This window comes from Polyodon spathula, chromosome 4, assembly GCF_017654505.1.
Source record: "Polyodon spathula isolate WHYD16114869_AA chromosome 4, ASM1765450v1, whole genome shotgun sequence".
Taxonomy (NCBI): domain Eukaryota; kingdom Metazoa; phylum Chordata; class Actinopteri; order Acipenseriformes; family Polyodontidae; genus Polyodon; species Polyodon spathula.
In genome coordinates, this window is record NC_054537.1 from 25,929,749 (window position 1) to 25,957,714 (window position 27,966).

The following is a 27,966-nucleotide window of genomic DNA, read 5'->3' on the forward strand; positions in this document are numbered from 1 at the left end:
CTGTGATTGATTCGCCCTAGCTGAAATGAAACACAAGATTCACGGAAAACCCCGAAGTAGGCAGATAACGGTTTTCTTGGTTTCTAAGTCGCTGGTATGAATTACCATACTCACCCTCCACCAGATGTCACTGTTGAGCGCGAAGCCCCAATTGCTTCGAATCAGTGAACCAATTTCGAAGCAATTGCTTCAAGTAGCTCTTGCTTCGAAAAGCCTAATTTTTCCCCATCACTACATTATTTTATTTTTTCATAATTTATTTAGATGCTGTATAACCTTAACTCCACAAACCACTACCCCACCCTTCACAAAGCACCCAATGGCAAAAATAAAACTCGGCGCCTATGGGTGGTTTAATATTGGAATCAATTACTGCATGACCAGGGGCCACTGCGAAGCACCATGGTTTATCAGTTATGCTCATTAATTGTTGCACTTTCCCAGTCACAAGAGCAAATGGGGATAATTAAATACCACCTTATAGCTTCTAAAAAGTAAAATGCGAATCACATAAAACAGTAATTAAATCAAAGGGGTAATGCGTTTGTGTTTTTCTCATCCCATGCATTAATTTATAACTTCTCATTTCTCACTGTGGTTTTTACCTCTCATGTTGAGTACCTTGCTGGAAATGTTTTAATATTGTAACGTTTTTGACAGGTAGTCTTATTGGTAAAACTAGTAAATAATGTTATTTAAAACAGTAGCAATTTTGAAATCTGATCAGCTGCAGAAATGCATCTGTTCAGCGAGTTCTTCAAAAGGAGGGATTAGCGACCTGACGTCACACTGTACAAACTCCCAAATTAGGATAAAAGTGGAAGCCCTAGGTTTCACAGATTCATTAAGGTTCAACAAGAAGCGACAGTGTCTGTAAAAAAAGAAGAACATTAAACTCGAACGATCAAACTCAGTATAGAAAAGGACATCGCATGCATTCTTTTGAACTAATGTGGTGTGTCTGTGCAATTTGTACGTATTCTGCAAGAGGAAACCCAGAAAAGTGTTGCTCTGTGAAACGTGAGTGAACTTTTATACTGTAATGGTATTGCCGTATGCAAAGATCTTAGTTGTGAGCAGTATCTAGAAAAGCATACAGTTACACGCCTAAGGTACCTTAATAAACTTTTTGTGTGATTCAGAAATTTTGTTTATAGTACTAGGGTTTACAGGTATAGAAAAAAAAATGTGTTTTATTTATTGTATGTATGTATGTATGTATGTATTTGCTGGTAATAAATAACGATCAAGTTAGTACATATCTTTACGTAATAATTATGATATAATATAATATTAACAAATATAAAAACATAACATTGTAATGTGTATTAAAAATAAAAATATATATATATATATATATATATATATATATATATATATATATATATATATATATATGTATATATGTATATATATATATATATATATATATATATATATATATATATATATATATATATATATATATATATGTGTGTGTGTGTGTGTGTGTGTGTGTGTGTGTGTGTGCGTGTGTGTGTATGGTATACTGGTATGTAACACTTTGGTAGTTTTATGTTGTTACCAATCATTGCTTGTTGAAGTTTGGAAGTGCAAAACCATGCCAGCAGGACGACATGCAATAATACATTTTAGTGCCTTAAATGATGACAAAGTGAAACCTTCTGTATTGTATTAAACACCAGTGGCTTTCATGGTTGTAGACCCAACCCCTTCCCCATGTCACCCTGAATAGTTCAGCAAAGATGAATGAAAGTGAATAGTGTAACTTTACTCATTAATTTATAAAGATATGCATCTAATAAGGGTCCACTCTTAACATTGTGAGATAGCTTTATTAACAACCAGTCCATGATACACAGGGTATCCCATACAGAAAAGTACAGGAGATTCCATTTAATCTCAACCCTAAGAATGTGTATCATTAATCCAGGGCAACTCCACTGCATTTGTTACAAACAGGACTGTTTTTTTTTTTTTTTTTTTTTTTTTTTTTTACACAGAAACTGTGGATTTGTTAAATGCCATGAAGATGTTGTTAGCTAATAAACATGTTGCGTTGCTGTTGGTTTAATATATGCAGGCAATGAGGAATTTTGTGAATATGAGCTATTGTCTGATGAAAAAATACATAGCTTTTGGACTACCAGCCTTTGAGAGGAACTGGAATAGTAACAGATATAGGTTTCTGAGTGTACATGACCAGGTTTTAATTCACTCACTCTGAAAAGAGGCTGTATGAAGAAAGCTGTATAATTGAGTACTTTTCTCCACCTTTTAGCTTCAAAGTAAACCTTTGAGAGAAGTACTTTTCTGTTTGGTAGCTCAGACAGACGATAACTTATCTCCTCAGTACTTCGGTGTAGCAATGGGTGTCTTCATTCACTGGCGTCTTGGTCTGTCGCCCAGGAAACCACACTGGCAACCCCCACCACCACCACCACCTTTCCCAAGTACAATACTGAGTTTTGTTATTTAGAAAATTAATTCAGACCTGTACTTTAACCATCAAATTATTATGTTCTCTCTCTCTTTTTTTTTTGGCTAACAGACCCAGTTTTGGAGTTAATCCCAGGGAGTTTTCAGAGGTAATTCATCATGAAGTTTGCAGCAATGGAATGGCTGAGAGGGATTACTCTACTGTTTATAATCCAAACAGTTGTCACAATGGTCATCTCAAATTCTACCCGCTTGGAGTCTCTGTTGGAAAAGTACATGGAGAAGGATGAGGAGTGGTGGATCTCCAAGCAGCGAGGGAAAAGAGCCATCACAGAGAGTGACATGCAGGTCATCCTGGATCTTCATAATAAACTGAGGGGTCAAGTGTATCCCTCAGCTTCCAATATGGAGTACATGGTAAGAGACATCATAGAGAGGTCTCATATGTTTATGAATTCATAATTCAGATTTTAACAGGTGTATTTGTTTTATAGTTTTATATATATATATATATATATATATATATATATATATATATATATATATATATATATATGTGTGTGTGTGTGTGTGTGAGTCTGTGTGTATGTATAATATATATAAATGTGTGTGTTGCTCTTAAACCTTGCTGCAATTATAACTTGGTACTTGTCAATCACTAAGCAGTATAAACATTATTTTGCCTACTCAAATGACATTTGAGGTGCATGTACAGTCAATCAATGACTAAAAACTTGTGGTAAAGAACATCCTTTTAAAATCAAGTTCTCTAGATACAATATGTATAAAAATGTGAGTGTGATATACAAACTCTAAAGTGTGACACAGGGACAGATGTAAATCTGCCTCCACTATAACCCTGTCACCAGACATATCCATCAGCTGATTATAATAAAACCATAATTCAATGCACACAGTGGGGCTGATGTAAGGACAGGCGCTGCACAAACATTTGCGCTTGCAAAATCCAAATTGTCTAGAGACCAGGCAATTATTTTACACTGCGGCCTATAAGCTTAAGAGTAATGCAAATTACTGAACACACACAAATAATGATCTGCAATCATAATGTGGGTCGCAGCGGGCGCTGTCTCTGCATCCGATTATTTAACGGCCACACTTACAGCTCAGAGGTGAGGTGAGTTACGAAGGCATGCATGGGCATGGTGGTAGCAAACTTGAGCTTTGGTTTCTGCATTACTCAATAGTGTCATCATCCAGGGACAACGCGAATGAGTCAATGACTAAAAATTAATATTAAATAATGTATTAACGTTTTTCCGTAAATATGTACATAAAGTTGTATTGTCTTATAAAAACTATTTGGAATGTTTCTGTGAATTTTTAAAACTGTTTCCTTGATACGCTTTGATTAAATTGCATTTAATCACTGAAATAAGGAATTTAGTTTTAGTAAACAAACTTTTCTCGGTAAAGTAAATAATACAAAATCTCATAAGCTTTTCATCAAGGACTTTAAACGATACTTTACAATAAAGACAGCAGCGACGTTAGTGACCCTCTCAGTTTTTGCAGCCTGTTGTAGAGTCTTGCATCGGGTCGGGTGCCTGTAGTGCCTGCAGGTGAACCGCAAAAGGGGGTCGGGTTCAAGTCGGAATGTGAACTTTTTCGTGGTTTGCGGTTCGGTTGCGGGGCAATTTTTTTTTTTTTTTTTGGGGTGGGTGGGTGGGGTGGGTGGGTGGGTGTCAAAATTTTGAATCCCCAAAACATTTTCTCCTCTGTAACCCTTTCCTAAATAACGTATTAGAAGGTAAATGTGCCAGTATTCCTGCACTAGGGAAGAGTATGCTGACTAAGCAGTGTTCTTCTCGCTTGTTTGATACGTTGCAAGTTCCTTTTATCACGTCTGACTGCTTGGTGATATTAACATTTGTGAACAAGGCAAAACAAAAGATAGACAGGTTTCATATCATGTAGTTTGAGAGGTAAATCAGAAGCGTGGTATTATTCTGGAATCATAGCGAATGGAAATAATAAACATGTGACTGGATCTGTTGCTTGTAAAACCTGTCATTATGATTTTGTGAACGACCGCCACAAAACTGGTACATCATTTCTGCGAAAGCATAGGTGTAGCTCCCTTTCAACTGGTGGCACGAAAGGAATAGACAGGAATTTTATTGTAAAGTAAGTAGAGATAGTTAATGTTAAAATATATACAGAACACTAGAGAAAGCTACCGTGCTGTATAGCCTATTGTGTAAACTCAATCCGTGGAGAATGGTAGAGATATCTGCGTGAGAGCGAGAGTCAGTTGATGCAGGCAGTAGGTAAAAGACAAACATTGAGGGTTTTGTTCAGGTTGCAGGTCTTATTAAAGCGGGTCGGGTCGGGTCACAGGTAAGAAGATGGTGTTGCAGCAGGTTGCTGGTTAGGGTCTGGTCCTGTAGTAGTGGGTCCAGGTCGGAAGCAGGTCGTAAAGATCTGACCCACGCAGGACTCTAGTCTTTTGCAGGAATTTTTTTAAGCCGTCTGGTTGTTGAGCAAGAACATTGTCCACTATAGCCAAATTACTCATTTAGTTTTGGCTTGCTTACATGTATACACCTAGGGTTCTACAGAAGAGTGTCATGCAGTGGCTTTTGTTTTAGTTATGCTTTTACAGCTGAGACTGTCAGCTTTGTAAATCTTGCAGAACTCTTAAAAGTCTAAATGAAAAATGGACACAGAACAGCAAATGTAGTGACTTGCACCACTGTCTATATCAACAGAACCAAGTTGCTAAAATTTCAGTAGTTTCACAGCTGTGAAGAGCAAAGAACAGCCACATTTTGACAATGTGAAAGTACCCTTTCACAGATGTTTACTCTTTCAAAGATGTGAATTGTTTACTTCTTCTATATGTGCTTGTTAACAGTCTGCAAGGTGAACCTTGTGATCCCTGTATACTGTAGGCCACATTGATTCTGTGTTGCAGAATATGGATTTGGAATGCCAGTCCAACTCTTTGAGGGAGTGGGTACTATGAACTGTTCTGTGTGCTTTAAATAGGTTGTTGCTTAAAGTTGTTAGTGTTTTAAGAAAGGAACGTTATGGCATCGCTGCACAATTCTGATGTTGTTTATTAGGAAAACATGCATTTACACTGCATGAATGTTCCTTAATAGTGAGTAATCACTACTGTACCTTTTAATATAATGGACCCTGGCCTCGATAGATTGCAGTCCAAATCAAGCTTTTATTGGTGCAAGGGCTATTTTTAGGACTGTTTTTACAAGTCTGTCCTTTGGGTCTTGCAAGACCTAAGATGCAAACTGTCTGCACTCAAAGGCACATGTTATAGTGCCTGTCTAATTACCACAGCAAATTGGTTTGCTAGTTCAAACCTTGTGAATCTTACCTCAAGGAGGTTGGGTTTTACAGCCAAGGTAAAGTGAAAATGTGTTCCATAATAGCAGACTAGGAAAATAATTGGAGCAGTACTTTTTATTAGGACAATAAAATGTGGGTCAGCTGCATCTAATCATAAATTCCAATAAATCCTGGGTTAAGCACGAACGGAACTATTCTGCTTCCTATCTGAATTAAGGAAGGGATGGCATAAGAAAGTAAATTACTGTTCATGTGGAAAATAAGAGAGAGAGCAGCTTTGCAATTTTGCAATTCTTTAAATACGCGTGATTAATCTCAAGGGAAAATATACAGCAGTCCATTGGAGAGAGAGACACGTTTTGGAATTGTTTTAATTAACCATAAGCATTTGCCAATTTTACAGTAGTTCTTAAATGTTGAATTTGTTTTAACTAATTTCTCTGTTTTATGATAAGTGATGTGTAAATAGGCTCGGTGAATGAAAAAGATTAAACTTAATTTGACCCATAGCCTAATCGTTATCTGGCTAACTGCAGAAAAGTGAACCATAGTAATTTGGAAGGGACTTTAGCCATTTAGAAATGTGTAAGAACTGATTAAAATAATAATAAAAAAGCTCTACATGTTCCTGCTAAAAACACAATCTGAATAAATTTACATTATTATGTCTAATTTAATGATGCAGTGCTAATTTACATAATAGATGCAGTAATGCATACTAAAGGAATCCAGTGTGGTTATTGCAGGAAGAGTTGGCATATTGTGTCACATATAAACAATAGAGAACCATGCCTGTAAATCTAGTTCTACTGTCATAATAAATAGCAATGTTGTTTAAGCACTCCGAGCTCATGACCATAATGTATTTGCACATAACGATGTGAATGAAGCATCACTAATGTCTAAACGTTAATCTTGAATAATCTGTATTAAAGGCAAACAAGTTTGACAGTCACTGAAAAGGTTATTTCAACAATAATCTATATTCTGGTAAACTAATTTATACAAATCGCATAATCAATAAGGGAGATTACTGGTAGGAAACTGACCACTACTGTCCATAGTGGACACTTAGGAAAATCTCGTTTTATCATATAGCCTTACTGTATTTATCAATTTGTTGCTGTTTTTATATTGTCAATCGGTAGATTCCTGTGACAGACAACGATTCTTGGTGGAAAATCTCCCTCCTGACCTGTGAGGGCGCTAAGTAACAGGAACAGAATACTCCGGACTGCTTGACCTGGCACTTCGTTCCGAGGGTTAAAATGAAGTCGTCATGTAGAAAAGAAACAGAGCTTCGGTACACTAACTCACTGACCCGGAGGGCAAATGATGTGGCAGCTGCAGATCATAAAAAAGCAGCTGCAATCGTTTATCAAGGAGTCATGAGTGACAGTATAAATAGGGGATGTAGCAATGTTACCTGTTCCTTCGCTTTGGTTGGTATTAAGTAACCCGAAGGACCTGTATTGTTGTTGGATAATCGTGAGTGTTTGTTTTGTTCTGTTTATATTTTTACGTCTTATCACTATTAAACAGCTAACACGTTCCGGAGCTGTCGCCAGAGGCCAGCACAAACCTGGAACAGCACTGTACCTGTGTCACAAATAAAACTGTATTTGCACCACTAGCACTAATTCACACACTAACAGACTTGTGTATGTGTTTTGTGTGGGTGTATAATAATAGGATTATTTGCGGGGCAACACAGAGATTATGAATTTAGTAATACACACTGCTGTATTACTTACCTCCATTATTTACTGTTTGTTTTGCCGTCAGACACTGGACTTATAAAACAAACCTTTTCACCTGGATTACAGTTGTCTGTCTGTTCTTTAATCACCTTCACCAGCACACTATCAACCACTTTGCCACAATTCCTTATCAATAGTTAATCAAATGAGACTGTCTGATTAAATAAAAACTCTGTTTGTTGTAGGTATGGGATACAGAACTTGAAAGATCCTCAGAAGCCTGGGCTGAAACCTGTTTATGGGAGCATGGACCAGCTAGCCTTCTCCCATCAATAGGTCAAAACCTAGGTGCTCACTGGGGAAGGTTGGTATTAATAATTTGTTGTTAATGTATTATAATAGGTATCAATACAAATCTGGCTTTTCATAATACATTTAGTTGCCCACAATAATGGCTCAAGTTTTCGATGTAAAATACCATTTGGCATCTTTGGTATTAAGTAGGGTGTCATATTTAAATATTTCCAAAACTCTGACACAATAGTTTAGACTAAGTATAGTTGTAGCCTGAGATGTTCTTAGTTTGTTGTTGTGACATCATCCCTTCTCATAGCAATAACTTACTTCTAAGGGAATAGTTCAGACAATCACAGTGAATCCAGCCTTGCAGAAGATGGCATTTGCTTTATAGTAAAGTGTTTGTGTTTTTTGTTGTTGTTGTTGTTGTTTTTTTACAATATTGACATTTTAGTATTTTTGTTATTGTTTTTCATTTTAGTAATAACAACATTACAGCTACATAGTGCATATTATGGAGTCAATGTAGGTTTATTTTAGACATTCTATCAACAAAATATACATTTGTGAGGGTAACCTCATTGTAGATAAGTTTTGTTTTGCCCTCATCAAAGATGGTATATTACAGTATTGGCATATGCAGGAGCTTACAGGGGCTGGCTTCTGTTTAGTTTTTATTTCCAGCTGTGCAGATTTAGTTCCAGACATGCATAAATGAGTCTTGAGATCTCCGGGAGACGGTCATACACTGTGACTAGCTAGAGTTTGCAATAAATTAAACTCTGATGACCAGTAAGTCTTGGATATCCAGTCAGTTGCAGTGTCATGATTCTCATTTCTACTTAATGACAAGTCATCCACCCACTTATTACTGTGGGAGATGGTGATTTCAAAAACTCTAGGACTAAATATGCAAAACATTTTGCCATAGTATAAGTCTGAAATCTCTGCTTTTTAAAAAATGTTTAATCTTTTTTGTTTGTTTACATTCTCTATTCTAGGCACCGACCTCCAACCTTTCACGTTCAAGCCTGGTATGATGAAGTGAGAGACTACACATACCCATACCCTCAAGAATGCGACCCATATTGTCCCTTCAAATGCTCTGGGCCAGTCTGTACTCATTATACACAGGTATTGTCATGAAGTCGTGCACCTGTCAATCACTTTATGGGAAGAGACTTGTCAGTTCAGATAATCTATATATATATTGTACACTGATACACACACATAGACTAATATTACACCCTTCAGACAAACCTGAGGGACAATTATGCGTTTTATCAGTGTTAACTCAAAGATTTGCTTAAATGTTACATTTGTTTTCTTTCAGAGCCTTTTAATAACATGCACTGTTGTTTTTCCTCTAGGTAGTATGGGCAACAAGTAGCCGCATAGGCTGTGCTATCAACCTGTGTCACAATATGAATGTCTGGGGCCAGATATGGCCAAAAGCAATTTACCTTGTTTGTAATTATTCTCCCAAGTAAGTAAAAAAAAAAAAGTCTCTTTTTAATAAACACTTTAATATCATTAAGGTTTGCTTCTGATGTTGTCCAGCAGTAGCACCTCATAGGAATTAGCAATTGCACCTCCTAGCAGTTATGCAAGCAGCTCACAAAGTCAGATGTGGAGCCATTGTATAATGCTAGTATTTGTTATTGCAGATTAAAGTACATTTATTGTAACTTTTATTGTGGAGGAAAATTTAGAGTGGCTTCAGGATGCTAAGTGAACGTAAAAGTGCTGTAGTGAAGAGAGTACATTGTTTTTAAAATTATAGTTTTATTTTTTGATTCCAAATACTTTTCTCATCACTTTAGGGGAAACTGGTGGGGCCATGCACCCTATAAGAATGGACGCCCATGTTCTGCATGCCCACCTAGCTATGGGGGTGGCTGTAGAGAGAATCTCTGCTATAAAGGTGCGTATGCAAACAACATTCAGCATGAGTGAAATGCATGCCCTACTTGATTACTATGCTTCTGCAAAGCCAGGCCATATACATACCACAGCCCTAGAACTAGACTACCACTCCACCCTTTGTGATATACAAACTGTATAAATACAGTAGTCTGTCTCAGGAGCTGCAGTATCATGTTTAAGGGTAGTCATGGGCCTAACCCCCATTTTTGCTGTCAAATTAAAAATTTTAGAGGATGGGTCAAACAGCCATTACTCTTCTCAAGAACCTGAAGAAACAAACGAAATCGAACGACAAAGGATTAAAACACAAGACTCCAGACCGAGGACTCATTCCCCGACATCATCTACAAGACCGGAAGAATTGGATAAGAATGAAGTTATAAATACAGAACAGATGTGTAAGAGTCATGAATGCACATTATATATTTTGAATAGAAACATGACTATTGCTAAATAGGAGAAAACTATTAGGGTCTTTTCGTAGCAATTGAGTAGTAGTGATGCATTTTTACTTTGTTGCTATGGCTTTAAAATAAAGCTTTCTTTACTTTGACTGTTTTTTAAATCTGTTTTGCAGCTCAACAAGTTAGTTGTGAAACAAGGCTTCGTGACAAATGTAAAGGAACTACTTGTAACAGGTAGGTTCAGCTATAAGACCTATTATATGTAAATGACCACAGATAATAATGTCTCTGTTAAGCCGTATCTGGACACAAGGGAATAACTTAGAATTCACTGCACCAGCGAGCGACGTCGCTTTGAGAATTTCGCATCCCTAAAGTAGAACCTGTTTCTATTTTTTTTCTTCACGTGACTGAAATGAAACAGACCAATCAGAAGCAAGGTTAACACCCTTTATGCCTCAAAATAAGTCACGCCTCAAAACAAGTTAATCATCAAGTTAAGCTCTCTGTTCGCTATGGTGGGGGGGGGGGGGCATGTTTTACGAATATCATAAGGCTTTCTAAGCTAAAGTCACCGCAATCCTATCCGGACTGGTCTTCTCCTGATCCGGATCTCTTCAACTGCATAGTCAGCGAATCTGCACATCTACAGCTCACTCTATCTCTCTCTGGCCAAAAGCAGCATCAACATCTTTCAGACCAGGCTCACGATCCTTCTCACCACGTATCAGTTCAAGGTCAGCAGTTCCAAATCCCATCCATGCATCATTTCCACCAAATCGATCCTCAATATCGCGATAAACACGGTCGCAATATCAAGTTCGCTGGTTCCAAACAGGTTTGCAATAACTTCAACTCCTCAGTTTGCTATCATCCATCATGCAAATTCTTACACGTATGCAGCTTTTGTGGCGACACCCACTCCAAGTCTGTCTGTCCAATATGTCCCAAATTACATTCAAAGATGCATCTAGTTTCCACTCCCATCCAAATTACAGCTCTATCACAAGTGCTTCAACTTCACCCAGACAAATCATTCACCTCATATCTCATCAACGGTCTCTCACACGGATTCTCCAACAGAAAAACCTGTTCACTTCCCTTGGTGTCCCACTCTCTGAAGACAAAACCGTCGGTCCCGTCCATTCTCTGGAATTCATGGGCATAACACTCAATACAACAAAGTTCAAATCCAGCCTTCCACCCGTCTAATCTGGATTTCGGCCTCAAGAAATTTCATAATACAAGCTCGCCATCTCCCTGGTACCCATAATAACGTGGCTGATACTCTCTCTCGCTTACAGATACCTTGCTTCCATCGACTAGTCCCTTCAGCTTCCCCACCACTGAAAATTCCATCTGATTCACCCTACCGCATCCTCGCTCTAGGGGGGTTCTCACCGAGTGAGTCGGGACCCCCGGCCACAATATACTTTTGCAGCTCATGCACTTTTCTACTTCACCATGTGAGGCACTGTCCTTCCTTTGCTAGGGATGTGGCTCACTTTATGCTCTCAGTGCACAGACCTAGACTAACCATCTCTTTGTTGCACATTCCTATTGCCCTGAGAGGTGCCTTTGCTGAGCAGAGCAACTTTTATATGCTTTCAGATCCTCAGGAAAGCTACCTTTCGACCAAGCTCCAAGATGAGTCTTTATATACGCATAAAGGAAAGTTTTGTGGAGATTCGCCAAACAAACAAAAATTAGAGTCCTACTATTCTATACGTTGTAAAACAAAGCCAACGACACGATTGTATTCTGTGTGACACATCCCAGCATTACCAAGCTCATACATAGCTTTGAAGATTGAACCATATTTATAAAGCATTTTCTGTAAAGTTCACCAGACTGTTTTAAAAGGAAAAACTAAATAAAAGTAAATCATAATAATAAGACTCACCCATGATCTGTTGTGTCGCAGTCTTCAATAGGTTTATGAAAAATAGATTTGCACAACGGCATCGGTAGTAATACAAGGTAAGTGGTGAAGTGTGCATAATAACATGGATTATAATAATGATGATGATAACAATAGTAATAAAGATGGTGATTAGTGCTTAACAACAATGTAATAATAATAGTTGTACTTTAAAATACTTAGTTAATAAACAAAACAGATCAAAGAAGGAATTTGTAAGGAAGCACACTTGAGATTGCAGTATGTTGTATATATAAATGTATAACAATAAAGTAATTTTGTTGAAAATATCGGTTTAATTATACTACTACTGTCCAGCTGTCTTCTGATAGCTGGAGATGTACCGGGCTTCAAATCAGATTACTACGACTACTGGTACCAGGAAAAAAAAAATAAACTATGCAATTACCACTATTAATAAAAACCCATAAAACTGTTGGATATATAGAGATGTTCAATAACTCTGATCTATAGATTTTACACCAACTTTTATTTTACAGCACAGTTGCCGGAGGTCATTGTGGTAACCTTTTATCAAAACAAGACCTGTTTTGTAATGGCATAGCCCGTCTAGTACGTACAATAAGAATGCATGGGCGGGATCTTTTTCCCAGTTGTTTCTAGTGTGGATTTACATTCGGCAACTTCGCTTGGGTCGCTCTGTCCAGTGTGGTGGCAGCCTTAATGACATGCATTTATTTTACCTGTGAGGGAAATTCTGGCAAAGCATAGATCAAACATTTTATCATATCCTCTATTCCTAATCAAAGCACAACTGGAGTTCATCTAGGCGGTAAACAAGTAAAAAACAAAATGTACATTTATAAAAGAGAAGTTTTAACCAACAGTATTAATATTAACTGACAATCATTTTTGTTTTTTTGTCTTAGATACGAGTGCCCTGCTGGTTGTTTGGACAGTAAAGCTAAAGTAATTGGAAGTGTTTATTTTGAAATGGTAAGTACATAGCAAACCAAATTAAAATGTACCAGTATTAATACCATAGTATGCACTCCCTTTAAAAAATACAAACTAAAACAGTTACGGTATTGAAGAAAAAAAAAAAAGGTTTTGCAATGATTCTCTGTATGTATAGTCTTAGTATTTTTTTTAATTTAAACCTGTTTTGTTTTATTTTATTTACCTGGGGTCTGGGTGACACGGTGCCAAATTGACTTGTCTGTATCACAGAACCACCACACAGTTTGGCACAATTCATCCCAGGCAGGGCATGCTGACATGATCACTCATCTTTCATTAGCACTACATTGTTAATCTATCAGGAGTATGCACTCTCAGTCCTGGAAGGCCATTCCACTCCAGGTTTATAATTAACTACTTCAGGGTCTGGATGGAGGTTTATTTGGTTCAATCAAATAATTTAGACCAGAGCTGGAACAAAGACGAGGACTGGAAGGGACAACCTGACCTATATAATTGTAAAACAAAAATAATGTAAAATATAAAAGATGTTACAGTTGTAGTCAAAAGTTAACATACCCCAATGGAAATTTATAATTCCTAAAAAATTCTGAAAGAATTTTGCATATTCGAAAGAATTCATACCCTTGATGCTATGATAGTATTATCTACAAGGTAGATAATAGAAATTTCAATATGATAATGCAGAACCTAATTCTAGAAAATGCGGGATTGTAGGTGAACCTTCTTAGAGAGTATAAAGGATTAGGCATAGGATGACTGCTGTCATTATCAGTAAGTCAATATGGGGAAAAAGTAAAGAGCTATCTTAAGACCTTATTGGCATAAAGCTGGAGAAGTATACAGTAAGATTTCCAAGCATTTGAGGAACCCAATTTAGAAACTGTTGTATCTATTATCAAGAAGTACAATACTCATGGTACTGTCACAATGCTCCCTCAGTCTGGAAGAAAGGAGGTTCTTTCACGAAGAACAAGAAGAAGAATTGTGAGGAAGGTTAATAACAATCTGTGATTGACTGCCAAAGATATTCAAAGTGAATTGGCTGCATGTGGGACTGAGGTTTCCATTTCAACCACAGGTCGAGTATTGCATGGTGAAGGTCTCGATGGTCACAGGCCAAGGAAAAAGACACTCTTAGGAAAATGTCACAAGGATAATTGCTTCATTTGCAAAATGGCATTTGAATGACAGATATGAGTTCTGGAAAAAGGTTTTGTGTAGTGATAAAACAAAAATCGAGCTGTTTGGTCACGCTGATAGTCGTTTGGAGTTTTGCAAAAAAAATACATTTTTGTAATTATTTTTTTTCCCTCATCCACAAAAGCAAAACTTGCTACAAAATATTTTTCCTATAATTATTTGTTTGAAATTTCTAGAAATAATACATTTCTATTGGGGTATGTAAACTTTCTTTTTTCCCCCATTAAGCAATCCAGCATTTGTAGATCTGCAATACATTACGGATTGATAGACAATGATGGCGGCTGGTTGGATGTTACAAGACAAGGACGAAAGGATTACTTTATTAAATCAAACAAACATGGAGTACAATCTATAGGGTAAGTATAAATCCTGAGACCTTTACAAACCTGGCATACAAACAGGTTACTTCTCCATTAAGTTTTCACTGCTGTAAAATGTTTATAGTAACTCTCTTGAAAGAGATGTGAAGTCTTATTTTTTTATTCTTTTGTCCACAGCAAATATCAGTCTGCTAACTCGTTTACAGTGTCGAACGTACCAGGTTAGTTTTTTTTCATTACCTGTAATTAATAGATATGTGTTGGCACAGTTTATAATGCTTATTAATCGCACACTTCTGTCCCCTTGCAGTAAAAGCAGTTACCTGTCAGACAACAGTGGCCCAAATGTGCCCATTCCAAAAACCAGTTACACATTGTCCAAGGTAAACTCTGTACTTGGTTTATTAAACTTGCAGGCGCACCAAATATGCTCAAGTTACCATACATTTCAATATCCAGTGACATACAACTCAAAACCCAAGGCAATTCCTCTCCCTCATGAGCCCTCGTCTACACAAATATTGAGTACCAATCAATGACAATCAGGCAACGATTTCTCTGATGGTGTGGTTTTAGTATGACATCCGTTTATATTTTTTAATTCGCTGGTATTTTGTCTAACTCCTTGTCTTGCATTGATTGGCTCTTAAATCACTTGTGAAAGTCTATTGGACACAAGTGTTGTATGCAAGTCCCTAAAATTGAAGGTCATGGTTCTGTTTTAAATCAAACTGTCTAAAGAGACGTCATTTGATTTTCATTTATTGGAACTACGTATTTTGCTGGTAGAGGAAAAGGCATCCATTTCTGGTTGTATAACGAACATGTTTTAACAGGTGTTTACTGTCTTTCTGGGTGGTTCTTCAGTTCTAGATGCCTGCCATAGACATGGGTATGTAATGTAGGCTAGGTCAGGCAAAGTCTCAATGTTAAGGAGCACCAGCACAGTCTCGTGTATTGCCAACAAATTAAGAAACTTCATTTTACAAATTACATAAATCAGATAATGGGACAGAAAAGGAAAGCTACAGTACTTGCTTTTGTAAATGGGGGTGGGGAGGAGGATAAGGACACTGTGTAACTGCACACCCCTACAACAATATACTAGACAAAATAACCCAAGTACACGCCAACCTGTATTTTAATGCGTAGAATTGGGGGGTGCGTTATATCATGAGAATTGCAGTACAGCTTGAAACGTGAAGCTTTGTCATGTACACAATTCAACTTTAATATGCCACCATATTACCTGGAACTATGGATAATAAAACTGCTGTATCTGTGTGGTGGTACACTCTAAATTGCAGGTTTGCTTGATAGTTTTGTCAACATCACCATGGATGTTTAACTCCTATATTTTAAGTATTTATTTTCTGAAAGGAGAAAAAAAAAATCATGTTAGTGCTACAAAATGAGACACAAAACACATTGAGAGTGCTGAAAAGAACTCAAAATATATAATTTCCTTGTTTGTTTTTAGTTTTGTAAAATTTAACAGGTGGTTTACTATCAATAAATAGCAAGTTAAAGGCTACAGTAAACACTGAAAAAATGGCCAGAATGTCTAATTTTAATTCATGAATCATTCACAATAAACCACTTATACCAGAATTTTTTACATTTGTTTTATTTATACGTTAGGTTATATTGTCCCCGTAACTGCTTGCAGGAGAACCCACATTTGGCACGTGTCATTGGATCACGGATTTATTCCGATGTAAGTAATTTAAGAAATCTTGGAGGTACAAACACAGGTATTGTGTTCTGTTGTTTAAGCATAAGGTATTGGGAATCACATACTACATAATGTATTGTAGTGCATGGGTGTTAAAAAAAAAAAAAAAAGATAATATAATATAATTAATATTTATTTCCCTTGCTGAAAAGTTACATGTGTAAGTGGAAACCATTCTTACATAAATAAAAAATGTACATTATTAATGATGTGACTGCTTTTTATACACTTTATAGAAGACCGCACCAATTTGTGTACAGCTATGGCCAAAAGTTTTGCATCACCTAGAATTCTAGGATTGAGATTAAAAAAAAAAAAAAAAAAAACAGTAGCTCACACTCTTCTAAAACATAATTTAGGGTTTAAAAAAATGAACAATTTCTCTACTGTCATGGAGAGCATATAAATTAATGAAAGTGAACGTCTGATTTCGAATGCAAGCCTGGATCTATAATAGCTGCCCCTGTATTATTTCAGTTACATTAAAACTATCAGGTTTAAAAGGATAGCAACCCCTGCACTAAAGTTTGTTCCGTGACTGAGAGAAACCTCCACTTTCCATTCATTAAAACAAGTGGGTTGATGTAAATTATCAGTATGTGTCTCCTGTAGAAAGTGTTTTTTGCATAAAATAATAAAAACAAGCCGTTTTCTTCACTATCTCTGCCTCCTGTTCACATTTTAAAAGTGCAAATTGTAAGATTCTGCATTGTAGGAGAAGAGAGGAAAAAATACAAATAAAGAAAAATAAGTTTTCAGAAAAGTGGAGAGTGACTGACAAAACATATTCGTTGTTTTTGGCTTTTAGGGAGACACAGACTTTACTCGTTTTTCACTGCCTCCCACCTCACTATCCTTCCTTCGCTTTCCTCCACTGCTCCATTTGCAGCGCCCGACTGCACAAACTGCACTGCCCAGTCCCCTCTCACTGGCACCTCTCTGCACCTCTCCGCTCCCTGTTCTGCAATAATAATACCGCATTTGGCAGAGTTGCCTGCATGTCATCTTTGCCTTTCTTTTTCTTTTAGGCAGCTTAAACTGCCCTCCTGCATTTACCTCCCCTCTATATGTTCTTCTGTACTTACAGCTATTACATTTTTTTTCCCCAAAGATGGGGATTTACTCAAGTTCATTTGCCATTTCTGCAACAGCAGCCTCTCTTTTGCACAGGCACATTTATATTCATCCCTTCAGCCACTGCCTCTGTTACTGACTTCTCCTCACCCCTACCTTCCGATTGCACTGCAGCAGACTGCCCAGCGGTGGCAAAGACTACATAGTCACAGCCATCCACCCGAAATCTAAAAATCACCTTCATTTTTTTACTGGGATCATAAAGCAGCATGCAGAGCTGTCTCCTGAACGACACTACGTGCCCTGTTCATAAAACTGCTTACCGACTGCTGTAATAAAACAAATTTTGTTTAAAACTAATGAAAGTCGTACATATTACTATTCATAAAACAATCTGAGAATATTATTATTATTATTATTATTATTATTATTATTATTATATTATTATTATTATTATTATTAGTAGTAGTAGTAGTAGTAGTAGTAATAAACCCTGCGTAAACCAGGGAATCAATCAGGGGCGAGTTTATGAATCCGTGAAAGTTTCACACCGTGTTGTACACTGTACAAAAAACGGATAGCTTTGCGGTGCGTGAAGAAAAAACAAAACCTTTCTAACACTTAGCGAGCCTCGCACTGAGGCTCAAACTATGTTTTTTGCAATACCAAGCAAGCCCAAATTTCCGACCGACTGCATCAGCAACACTGGTATATTGTAATGAACATAAATAGAACAGGTTCACACAGGCAGTAATCGTCCAAACTGTTTATTGTGAACACAGGTAAAAGAAAAGGGCTGCTATCAGCCACTGATCACGGCAATAAAAATAAAAAATAAAATAACTGTCTATTCTCAGTCTCTCACTTGCGCTCTACTTTACAGCGCTATTTTAAAAGGATATGTTCTTGCGTGAGTATATATTAAACATTTTCCTTCATATAAAGCTACAAATTTGTTTTCTTTTTCTTCAAAATAGGCAGTGTTAATCACGGGTATGTCAAAATATATAACAGAGCAAGTGTAGTAATAAAATATGTCTTAAAAAAAATAGTCTTTGTCAAGTCTGTCGTTAGTTTAGACTTGACTGTAGAAACCGTTCAATAACTACTTATCGACAGCATTTTCGTTAAACATGCCTTCTTAGACGAAAATCGTTGGGGCTTAACGACGCATCTATATGATCTTTTATGAATACCAAGGTGGCTATGGATGAAATCTGATCATGTACTCCTGTTTTCTCATTTCGACAGGCGTTACCCTTTATGAATAAACCCCTACATGTCTCAGCTCAGGAGTCTTATGCCTCTTTTTCACTGTACAACCGAGCCGTGCCAGGGACATACTGAGCCCTCACAGTGCCATTAACGGGAGCCTGGGTTGTTTTTCACATGCAACGAAAGATGGTTATTAATACTTGTTTTTAATTAACCCAGTTTGCCAAAAGTTGCACAAATAAAAGGTGTTCAAAAATTAAGACCAATGGTATAGCTGTATCTTTTATCGCTGTATATTGTAACTATATTTAGGAATTTATTCATAGTCCACACATTTTACTGATTTTATATCGACTTACTAAAGTTCAGTTAGTTCTGTTGAAGGGGGAAAAAGGTTTTAAAAATATGATTTGCCAAAGATATCCTGTTTTTAAGATAGTTGTTTTTTGTTTGGGTGGTAAAAAAACAAACAAAAAAAACAACAACAACAAAAAAAAAACCCGTGCGAGCGCTCTCGGCATCAACATACATACTACATGTATGATAAAGTAAACTTATAAAAACATTTATTCAATCTTAATAAAAGGACTTAAAAAAAAGAAATAATTATAATAAAGGTCAAGGAAGAGAGATTTGGTAGATTTGAGTTTTTGAGTGTGTGAGTTAAGTTTACCGTACCCGCGGTTTATGTAAGTTTGCTTCAAATCATCAGAAATTCGGGCATAAATGTTCTCATTTCTGATGCACAACTGCACATCTTCCTGAACATTATCTCTGCCCATAGATAAACTAGAGCCTGCACTTCCTCAGCATCCCAAGGCTGTACTTTTTCTCACTACCTGCCATGTTTGTTGTTTTTCTTCCTGGAGTGTACTGACTAATGCAACGTAATGACGAAAATTCTTAACCCTGCCCCTGGCTCGGCCCGACTTGGCTCAAAGACAGATTCAGATGACTTGTAAGGCTGGAGTTTCTCAGTGTGGTTCTCACTTGGCTCGACAAATAGCCAGTGGAGAACCACCATACTGTACCAAGCCCTCACTGGTCAGATGTGCCAGTGGAGAAAGGGTATTACAGTCCAGCGGAATCATTATTATCTTGGACATGATCTCCCCATGGAGGCTCAGTTCTCTAACCAATAATTTTTCAAAAATGGCAGTATATTTGAAATTGAAATTCTCAGCTGGAACAGCAAGTGGTACAACAGACACTAAAGTTCTCTTAATCACCAAGCCTTCCTGAAGAATTCTCTGAGCGAGATCTTAACTGCTCAGAAAAACAGCCTTGTTCGTCCGAGAAGCTGATTAAATATGCTCACATCCCACTACTTTTCCAACTCGACACTTTTAAACTGGGACAAAATAATCTACAATGATCTTAATGCCGTGTCTACGCATCAGCTTATCATAAGTTGAGCGGAATCTCCGAGGGACACCCCTGGTTTTGGGCATAGTGGCCACCACTGTTCCGCAGACAGTCAGCTTATAGAAGAGCCAACTCCTTAATCCTGTTTCTATTTATTTTTTCCTATGTTGTAGTTTTTCATATTTATAAAAAAAGAGAAACAAACAGTTGAGAACCCTCAGTCACTCTAAGCTCCACACACACCCCTGACAGACACCGTGACAGATTAGCTGCTATGCTAGCTGTAATTTTATCTTTTATAAGATCATCAATTTATAATGCCAGTTTTAAATGTATCTGCAGCAAGCTATTAACAGGTTCTTTAACCCTACTGTACTTGGCCTCATAATAAATTTTCCTTCTTATACAGCACAATACCTTGACGAAATGTAGTTTGTTAAGTTTCCTTTTTTCTTTCTTTTTTTAATTTTTACCTTTTTCTTTTCTCAGAAATCCAGTATATGCAGAGCTGGAATACACGCTGGTGTCATTAGGAACAATGTAGGAGGCTACATTGATGTGATGCCTGTGGACAAAAGGAAACAATATGCTGCTTCATATCAGAATGGCATATTCTCAGAAAGGTACCAACATAAACTGATTCAGACAAAGCTCATTCACAAGTGCAATTTTCATGGCTTAATATGACCCTATCACAGCTCTTTTTGTTGTCCTGAAGGAGGTTTAGTTTGGAGTTTGGTACAGTGCTTATGGAGACAGTGCAGAAGCTGTGGTGACAGAGCTGCCTGCCTCCTGTAATCTTATAAAATCATAACCCCCCAAAAAGCTGATTAGAAATACAGTACTGCATCACACAACAAGAGTTGTGTAATAATTATTTCTGGAGAGAAAAACTGGCATACATGCAACAAATTCCACACACGCATTGTTCAAGCCTGATTGTTATTATTTTTTTTATTTGAATTTTATTTGTGTGAGTGCATATTTAAAATGTGTGCTTTGATCATATTCACTTTTTTAATGTCTCCATTTAGAATATTGCACTGTAATTAAGTGAGACCGTATTCATTGACTGGGTTTCCACACAGCTTAGAAAGTCATCACTCGCTCTAGTCATTATTTATGTGACGTAGCACACACATACCATGTACATTCCAAGTGCATGCGTAAAACATTGTACAACTTTAAGGGGCAGGTAAATCGTCTTCTCATGCTAAAAAGTTGAACAATTGACCAAAATAATTTTATTTATTTTTTGCATGCTGTACTTCATGTTTGCGAGACTTCAGCTGTGCAAATCCTGTTTGACGTAACCTTGCGCAACTTTATACTATAACTGAAGGCCATGCCAAGCAATTCTTTATTGGCAAGTTTCTTTGGGGTACAGTACGACTACCGATACACTGATTCATCAATAACAAGAAAACAATATTTTCTATTATAACCACATTCTACCGAGTCTTACGCTGTCGCTGTGGGATTCTGATTCAGGTTGTTGTTGTTATAACAATAATAAGCAGTGGGAAACACAGCAATGGTGGACAGATTTACTATCAATATTTAAATATATTTATATCATTAACACTAGAACCGCCGCGGTTCTACTCATACCTAGAACTGCCACAGGCGGTCATTATGGCGGTTACATTTTAAGCAACCTCAATATTAAAATGAAAGACAAACTGTCAGATAGTGCTCAAAAGTTTTATTCAGGCACATCATATCAAACATCTGCACAGCCAAAACACCATATTTAAATGAACAATTGAACATAAAGGGGTTTATTTTCTAACTTACCACATATAAAGCACTTCAAAAAATTTTAAACTATAATAAAATAAACATTTTGAAAGAAGTTAGTATGTAAACAGGTATATGTACATACAAAAGGAACATAAAAGAAAGAAAATAACTCAATTCCCATTATGGTAACATGAATGCACTTTCAGGGCACAGTAGCACAATCCACACAGATGTAACGCTTCTCAACATTTCCTGTGCATTTAGCACATACTGCTCTTTCACACTGGGCAGATATCAGAAGTTTTATTTTTATTGCATTGTTTTCTCTTGCTTATGTCACTGGGTGCATCAATGAACCCAGGTTGAGCTGCATTTGCTTGCTGCTTTGCACTTTTCTGATCAAAGTGTTTCTGACTGAAACTCTGTGGCTAGCTTCAAGATGAAATCTCTCCTACTGATATTTTCCTGGTGCATTTGTTGTACAAAACAAACGAATTGATGACTACCAGGTCCAGTATGTTGTAAAACACAGCTACCCCACCGGCAAGAACCAGCGTTCACTGAGTACTGACGTGCCATCTGGTCTAAAACATCCACGCCGTACTTGGTGTCACTGTAGAAATCCAGTCTCCGTCTTTTTTTTTTTTTTCATGTCAACAGTTCCCGATAGCAACTGCTGTATGCAGGGAGCTGATAATTACATTCTTCCTTGGCTTGCACTTGTAAACATTTAGCATAGCACAGTCATTGTGTTTAAAAAATGTACTCGAGTACAGCTGTGGTTGCAAGTTTTGCGCAGATGGTGGAAGCTCTCTTCTTGCTTCTTCACTGTTCCAACCAGGCTTTTTTTTTTTTTTTTTGCCAATTGCAGTGAAGTAAAAAAAATGTCAGTCGTATCATTCCTTCCCCCCTCAGTACAGTTCCAGCAGCCTAAGTACAACATTGTCACTCAGTCTCTGACAAGCTGGGCGAGTTTCATCTTTTCCCAGGTAGGGGTAACATTTACCATGTATTTGGACTCATCGTCCGCTGCCAGGCAAAACTTGATCACAGGCATTGTGTCCAGCGACACTATGCTTTTGTCAGAAACAGCTGTAAGGTTCTCTCCTGGCTTGTAGCAGGCAATGCTGTTTTCAATGAAGCCGTTCCAAATTTCTGATGCCAGGGCAAATTTATCTGTCTAAAGGTGGGGTCTTTTCGTTGCTCTCAAATCAAAACTCAAAAATCAGAAGATTTCTCAAGCGATTCTGTGACAGGTTTTGACCACCATATGCTCCAAAACCATACAGGATTGCAGTAAACCCTTCTAATTCCTCCACCGACATTGCCTAAGAATCATCATTTTGTATCTGTGGAAGGGCAGATACAAAATGATAATTAGAGGGGGCAGGGCAAAGCTCTGTATGTAAATAGATGTAGTGTAGTTTGAAGTGTATTATGTATTTAAAATGGTTTGTGGGTTTATTTAAAAGATACATTTATTGCGCTTTCACCCAAGTACCTGCCTGTTTGTGTCTCTGTCAGTTGTCTAGTCTGGGAACGTCACCGTTTGGCCAACCTGTCACAGTATCCTGTGTGCTTCTGCTACAGTACAACATTGAATGTGGTGTAGCATTTGCATATCGATCAATAAATGAAAAGCACCGAGTGCTATCGAAGTTGCATTTTGCGTACATTTTGTGGCGCCCATTTCCCACAGCGCCAGCACCGGAATTTATAATTCCCCAAATAGTGCCATCCTTCCCAGTCTCCTGAATGCCTGGCGATACAGCTGTCCTTGGTATTGCTGTGGGTGAAGTGGTTGGCATGGCTGGCACGCCTACAGCTGCTGCAGGAGAGGATACAGGCAAAGCGGCTGGCACTGCAGAGGATTCCCCAGGACTGCTGCTTCTGCTTCAACCTCTTCTGCACCTGGGGAGCCCTCTTTGTGTTCATGGCAATGCAGTGGCAACTTCCGCGCTTTCACTGGTGGAACTGCCTATTTCACAAATCCAGGATTAATCGCTTTTATGATCACTCACATTCCCTGCATCAGAATCGTTTTCAGACAAAGCGGTAAGCCAATTGCTTCTTGAGTGCTCATGCGTCGTTGTTGAGCCATTTTGAGTTTCAGCCTACCTGTCACCGTATCTGTGAGTAAAATAATAATGCTGTACGACAGTAATATAGTAATACTAATTATATGCTCACGTAGACAGCCAGACGCCATTTCTCCAAGGAATTGATAGGACTACAATAGATCTTTGAATAACACAGTGGTGGCCAACACACCAAGTACTGGCCGGACGGCGCTCTGCCAATTGTGCGCTGCCCTCTAGGAACTCCCATCCACGGTCAGCAGTGGAATAGCCTGGACTCTAACTGGTGACGTCCAGGCTATAGGTCGCATCCTACACTCCATGCAGAGTGCCTTTACTGGATGCGCCACTCTGGAGCCCCCAAAACTGGGATATTTTCATCCAAATCGGTACTATTGGAAGGCACAGAAGGCTCTCCCCCAACTTTTTTGTAACTCGCCACAAAGCGATCCATTGAAACCAAACACAAACTCACAACTGAACACTACGAAACACGCTGAGGAAGCTTGCTCGGGTTACTGAGGTATGGAAGCCAGAGTACAGTTATTTGCGCCATCTACTGTGTAGTATTTAATGTTATTTCTTTGTATGTATTCATTGTCAAAAATTTGATTTAAATACGCAATCAACCCTGTTAAAATTATGCTATGCTTATGTGTTGATGCTTGTTCAGATTTGCCCCAAGATCCACCAGTGGATCAAGTTCCACCTATTGGCCACCACTAAGATAACACATGTCTAGACTTCAAGAGCCATAATTCCATTCAAAGACATACTGCTGTAAGCTCAGTGGGGTAGAGATAACAACAGGCTTTTATAAATATATATTTAAAAAAAAAAAAAAAAAGAATAGTGTAGTGTAGGTTATATTCAAAATAAAAACATGATTTCCTTATTTTCGCGATCCTGCCTTTCAAACACCGTCAGGGTTTTTAACACATGTATTTAGGAAAAGTCATAAACGGACAACCGTCTAACTTTTAGACATGCAGAATAATTTTAAATTTAAAAACCTCAAACCATCAAAATGACTGCCATGGCGGTTCTAGTGTTAACCGAAAGTGCTGGTATTTTAGCTCTGTTATTAGACTAAGTAAGGGTCTACTTAAATCATGGTAAATTTACGTATTTTTCACGGGTATGTTGCGGAATAAAATTAGGTGCTTGTGGACATTTTGCGGACCTGTTTAAACATTAAATAAACCTCAGTAGACGGTATTTCAGAACACTATAAAGCCTAAGAATAGCGGTACTTGCTTCCTTACTAAAACAGAGTGCTATCATTTGTTAAAGGCAAGCATGCAGCACCACCCTGCAGTTGACTTGCACATACATTGAGACTGCACATTTGCATCCACTGAATTGTTTGGAAGTTAAGGCAAAGCTTTGCCAAGTTATACAGATGTGGAAATCGATTAGAAACAGCCCAAAAACTTGTTTACCCAAGAGCATCTGGCATACTTTAATAATGGCCATATATGCAGCACGTTCATTGTCACATTATTTGCCCTAATCAATAATTTATTTTATTATTACCGAGTTAAAACAAATAAAACGTGGCTATTTGGGTCTAAAATGCGAAAAAGTAAGCAGCAGGTTGAAGCGAGATGGCTGCGGTAGATCGTTGTAGTACTGATTTAACTTGCCGACTTTCCAGTTTGGTTTCTGAAAGCTGTTTATTTTACGTTCTGTTCAGCAGCCTCTGTAGTAGCCTTTTGTTTAATGTGTGATTCTGAAGCTAAATAGCGATCGATCGTATTTTCTGTAAAGACACATTAAGATATGCAAAACAACTCCCTTCATCTGCAGGTACAGTTTCTTTGGGAAATATCTTGACACGATCAATCACCGAAATATACTTTGCTTTTTTGCTTTGTCGTCCATTTCTACTATTTTACCTCCAATGCTGAAAACTAGATTTTAGCAACCTAAATCAAAACAATGCAGCTTTGTCCCACCCCACCCCTACTGCACAGTACAGGTAAATGACATTTTTTGTTTGTTTGTTTTTTGCTTAAATGCACACAGGATGGCGAAGGAATAAAAAAGGGCTATCTACAGAAGAAAGATACGTAGTTTGCATCGCTTGCGTTGTGCAGTAGTTCATTTAAACGAGGTTTCTTTTTTTGTTTCCTCTCCGTACTTGTTCGGTATGAATTGGCCCTTAAAAGAGTGAATTTCACAGTGACCTCTCAATTTTACAATTTCCGCGACATCAAGATTTAGGTAGACCCATACCTATAAGGATGAGATTTGCTGAAGCTACGGTTCTGTAGGAAAGCTTGTATATGTATACATGGACGTGTGCATATATCCTTTGGAAGAGACTTGTGACTCTGCAGCAGCAGTTGCATAGTTCACCCCTTGTCTCTCGCTTTGGGTAAAAGCGTCTGCTAAATGACTAATTAATAATAATACTAATAATGAGGTTTATAATAATAATAATAGGTTCATAATAAATAATACATGCAGTCATGTTTAGCAAATAATACATTCCATAAAGTGTTGTCTGGTATCCTTGCAGAATACAAAAATAGTATTCTTCCGGACTGTATTTCATTATTTGGGTAATGCTATGTCTTTTTTTTTTCCTTTGTTTTTCCAATGCTTGTTTTGTTTTGGTGGCCAAATGATTCAGGCTGCACTTTCTAACACAACCTAAACACTTTGTGGAAACCCGGTTTAAGAAAGCTGCACGATATGAGCAGTCTCACATGGCCAAATTGGAACTCAGACACAAACAGTTAAATATACCCTCCAGTATTTTAATATTAATTACATTATTTTCATTTGGATCGAGAATTACTCTGGCTAAAAAGAAAACTACATGGAAACACACACAACCCAAAAGTACTACCAAAATAGAGTGAGAAATAGGTGAGACTTATTTTTCTTTTGCCATGGAAGTTGCCCCATTGTTTCCAGTATTAAATAATTGATAATTGCTGTTTCCTAAAAGTGGAGATAAATAGGATATTTAATTCAAACAAACAAATAAAAAACTGATGAATGAATATAGTAAGAATGATATTTAAAATCACAGATGACAGACACATGGGTTTAGCTGCAAATGAGGCAGTGGTGAACTGGAAAATGAACATGTTGGGGAAAGACAAGTCCTATATCAGCCACTGACTCATTGTGTGACCCCGAGCAAGTCACTTAACCTCCTTGTGCTCCGTCTTTCGGGTGAGACGTTCTTGTAAGTGACTCTGCAGCTGATGCATAGTTCACACACCCTAGTCTTGTATCTTGTGCTTGTATCGTGCTTTGTGATGGTGGTCCACTATGAAAGGCACTATATAAAAATAAATATTTTATTATTATTATTATTATTATAACACTTAGGCATAAGGGATTACATCAATTGAAAACTGGCAAATGGGGCTGAAGGAATGCAAGTCCCTAGCTGTATTTTATTGTCCAGTTCTTGGTTGTGCTATATTTTGTCTGAAGTTGGTGGTGAGAGCTGTGTGAATATTGATTACTCTGTAATGTGTATGCTTTTTTCCCCTCTCGTCATGCAGTTTACAAAACCCACCTGGAGGCAAAGCATTCAGGGTATTTGCAGTGATTTGATTGAAGCGCACGAAGACCATTCAACAAAATGGAGCACTTGGAAAGAAACCGTTGATAATTGCAATGCTTCCTGTCACTTATGACAGTGAAACACTCAAATGAGGAATAGTTTTAAGTATTGTATGATGAATAGCTTACTTCATAAACACAGAATAGAGATGACACTGTTCAGATAGAAGTAGTTACCACAGAATAATCATTCATGTGCACTTGTCCATTTGATGAATTTACCATTCCATGTTGTAAAAAAGAATGTTAGCAATATTGAGGCAGTATTTTGTAATTTTATATATTTCAAGATGTGTCATTATCAAAAATAATGTTATTGTTTAATCTCAAACTTGTACATTTAGTACAACAAAATACGTAAAAAAAATACACCAAGACGTTTGTATCTGGCCTACTTTCAGCATACTTAAAATTATCAAAACTTTTAATAACGTAATAACTGCATTAAAACAAATATGCATTACATGTAGGCCTACCTTAAACTATGTTTTCTATTATTATTTATTAATCCTGCGAGTCACTTTCATCGCTGTCACTTATAAGCAGTTCATTACGCTCACGCTCCTCCTGATCTTCTTCGGCTTCAATGACAGAGACCTGCCGTTTATTTACAGTACTTGCCAGCAGACCTGCCGCGTATTGGAGACAGGTGATTTATCTGAGACCCGGCAATTATTTTA

General features: G+C 37.5%; 1 protein-coding gene across 1 annotated transcript; it reads left to right on the forward strand.

The window, feature by feature from the left end:
• The first annotated feature begins 861 nt into the window (after positions 1-861).
• LOC121314361 (cysteine-rich secretory protein LCCL domain-containing 1-like) lies at positions 862-27,615 on the forward strand. Its single transcript, XM_041247523.1, has 15 exons — positions 862-1,020; positions 2,552-2,856; positions 7,718-7,836; positions 8,771-8,903; positions 9,140-9,255; positions 9,593-9,693; positions 9,926-10,093; positions 10,273-10,333; positions 12,911-12,977; positions 14,394-14,524; positions 14,666-14,709; positions 14,799-14,871; positions 16,130-16,205; positions 20,367-20,500; positions 27,226-27,615. Exons 2-15 carry the CDS (start codon positions 2,599-2,601, stop codon positions 27,275-27,277), a joined length of 1,533 nt encoding a protein of 510 aa, XP_041103457.1. The 5' UTR covers positions 862-1,020; positions 2,552-2,598; the 3' UTR covers positions 27,278-27,615.
• Positions 27,616-27,966: the final 351 nt, after the last annotated feature.

What these genes read in the sequence shown, in the direction of transcription:
- LOC121314361 (XM_041247523.1), top strand. Translation starts at nt 2,599, where the DNA reads ATGAAGTTTGCAGCAATGGAATGGCTGAGAGGGATTACTCTACTGTTT. An exon ending in CTAGGTGCTCACTGGGGAAG is followed by an intron (nt 7,837 to 8,770) that starts GTTGGTATTAAT and finishes TCTCTATTCTAG; the next exon opens with GCACCGACCTCCAACCTTTC. An exon ending in AAAGGAACTACTTGTAACAG is followed by an intron (nt 10,334 to 12,910) that starts GTAGGTTCAGCT and finishes TTTTTGTCTTAG; the next exon opens with ATACGAGTGCCCTGCTGGTT.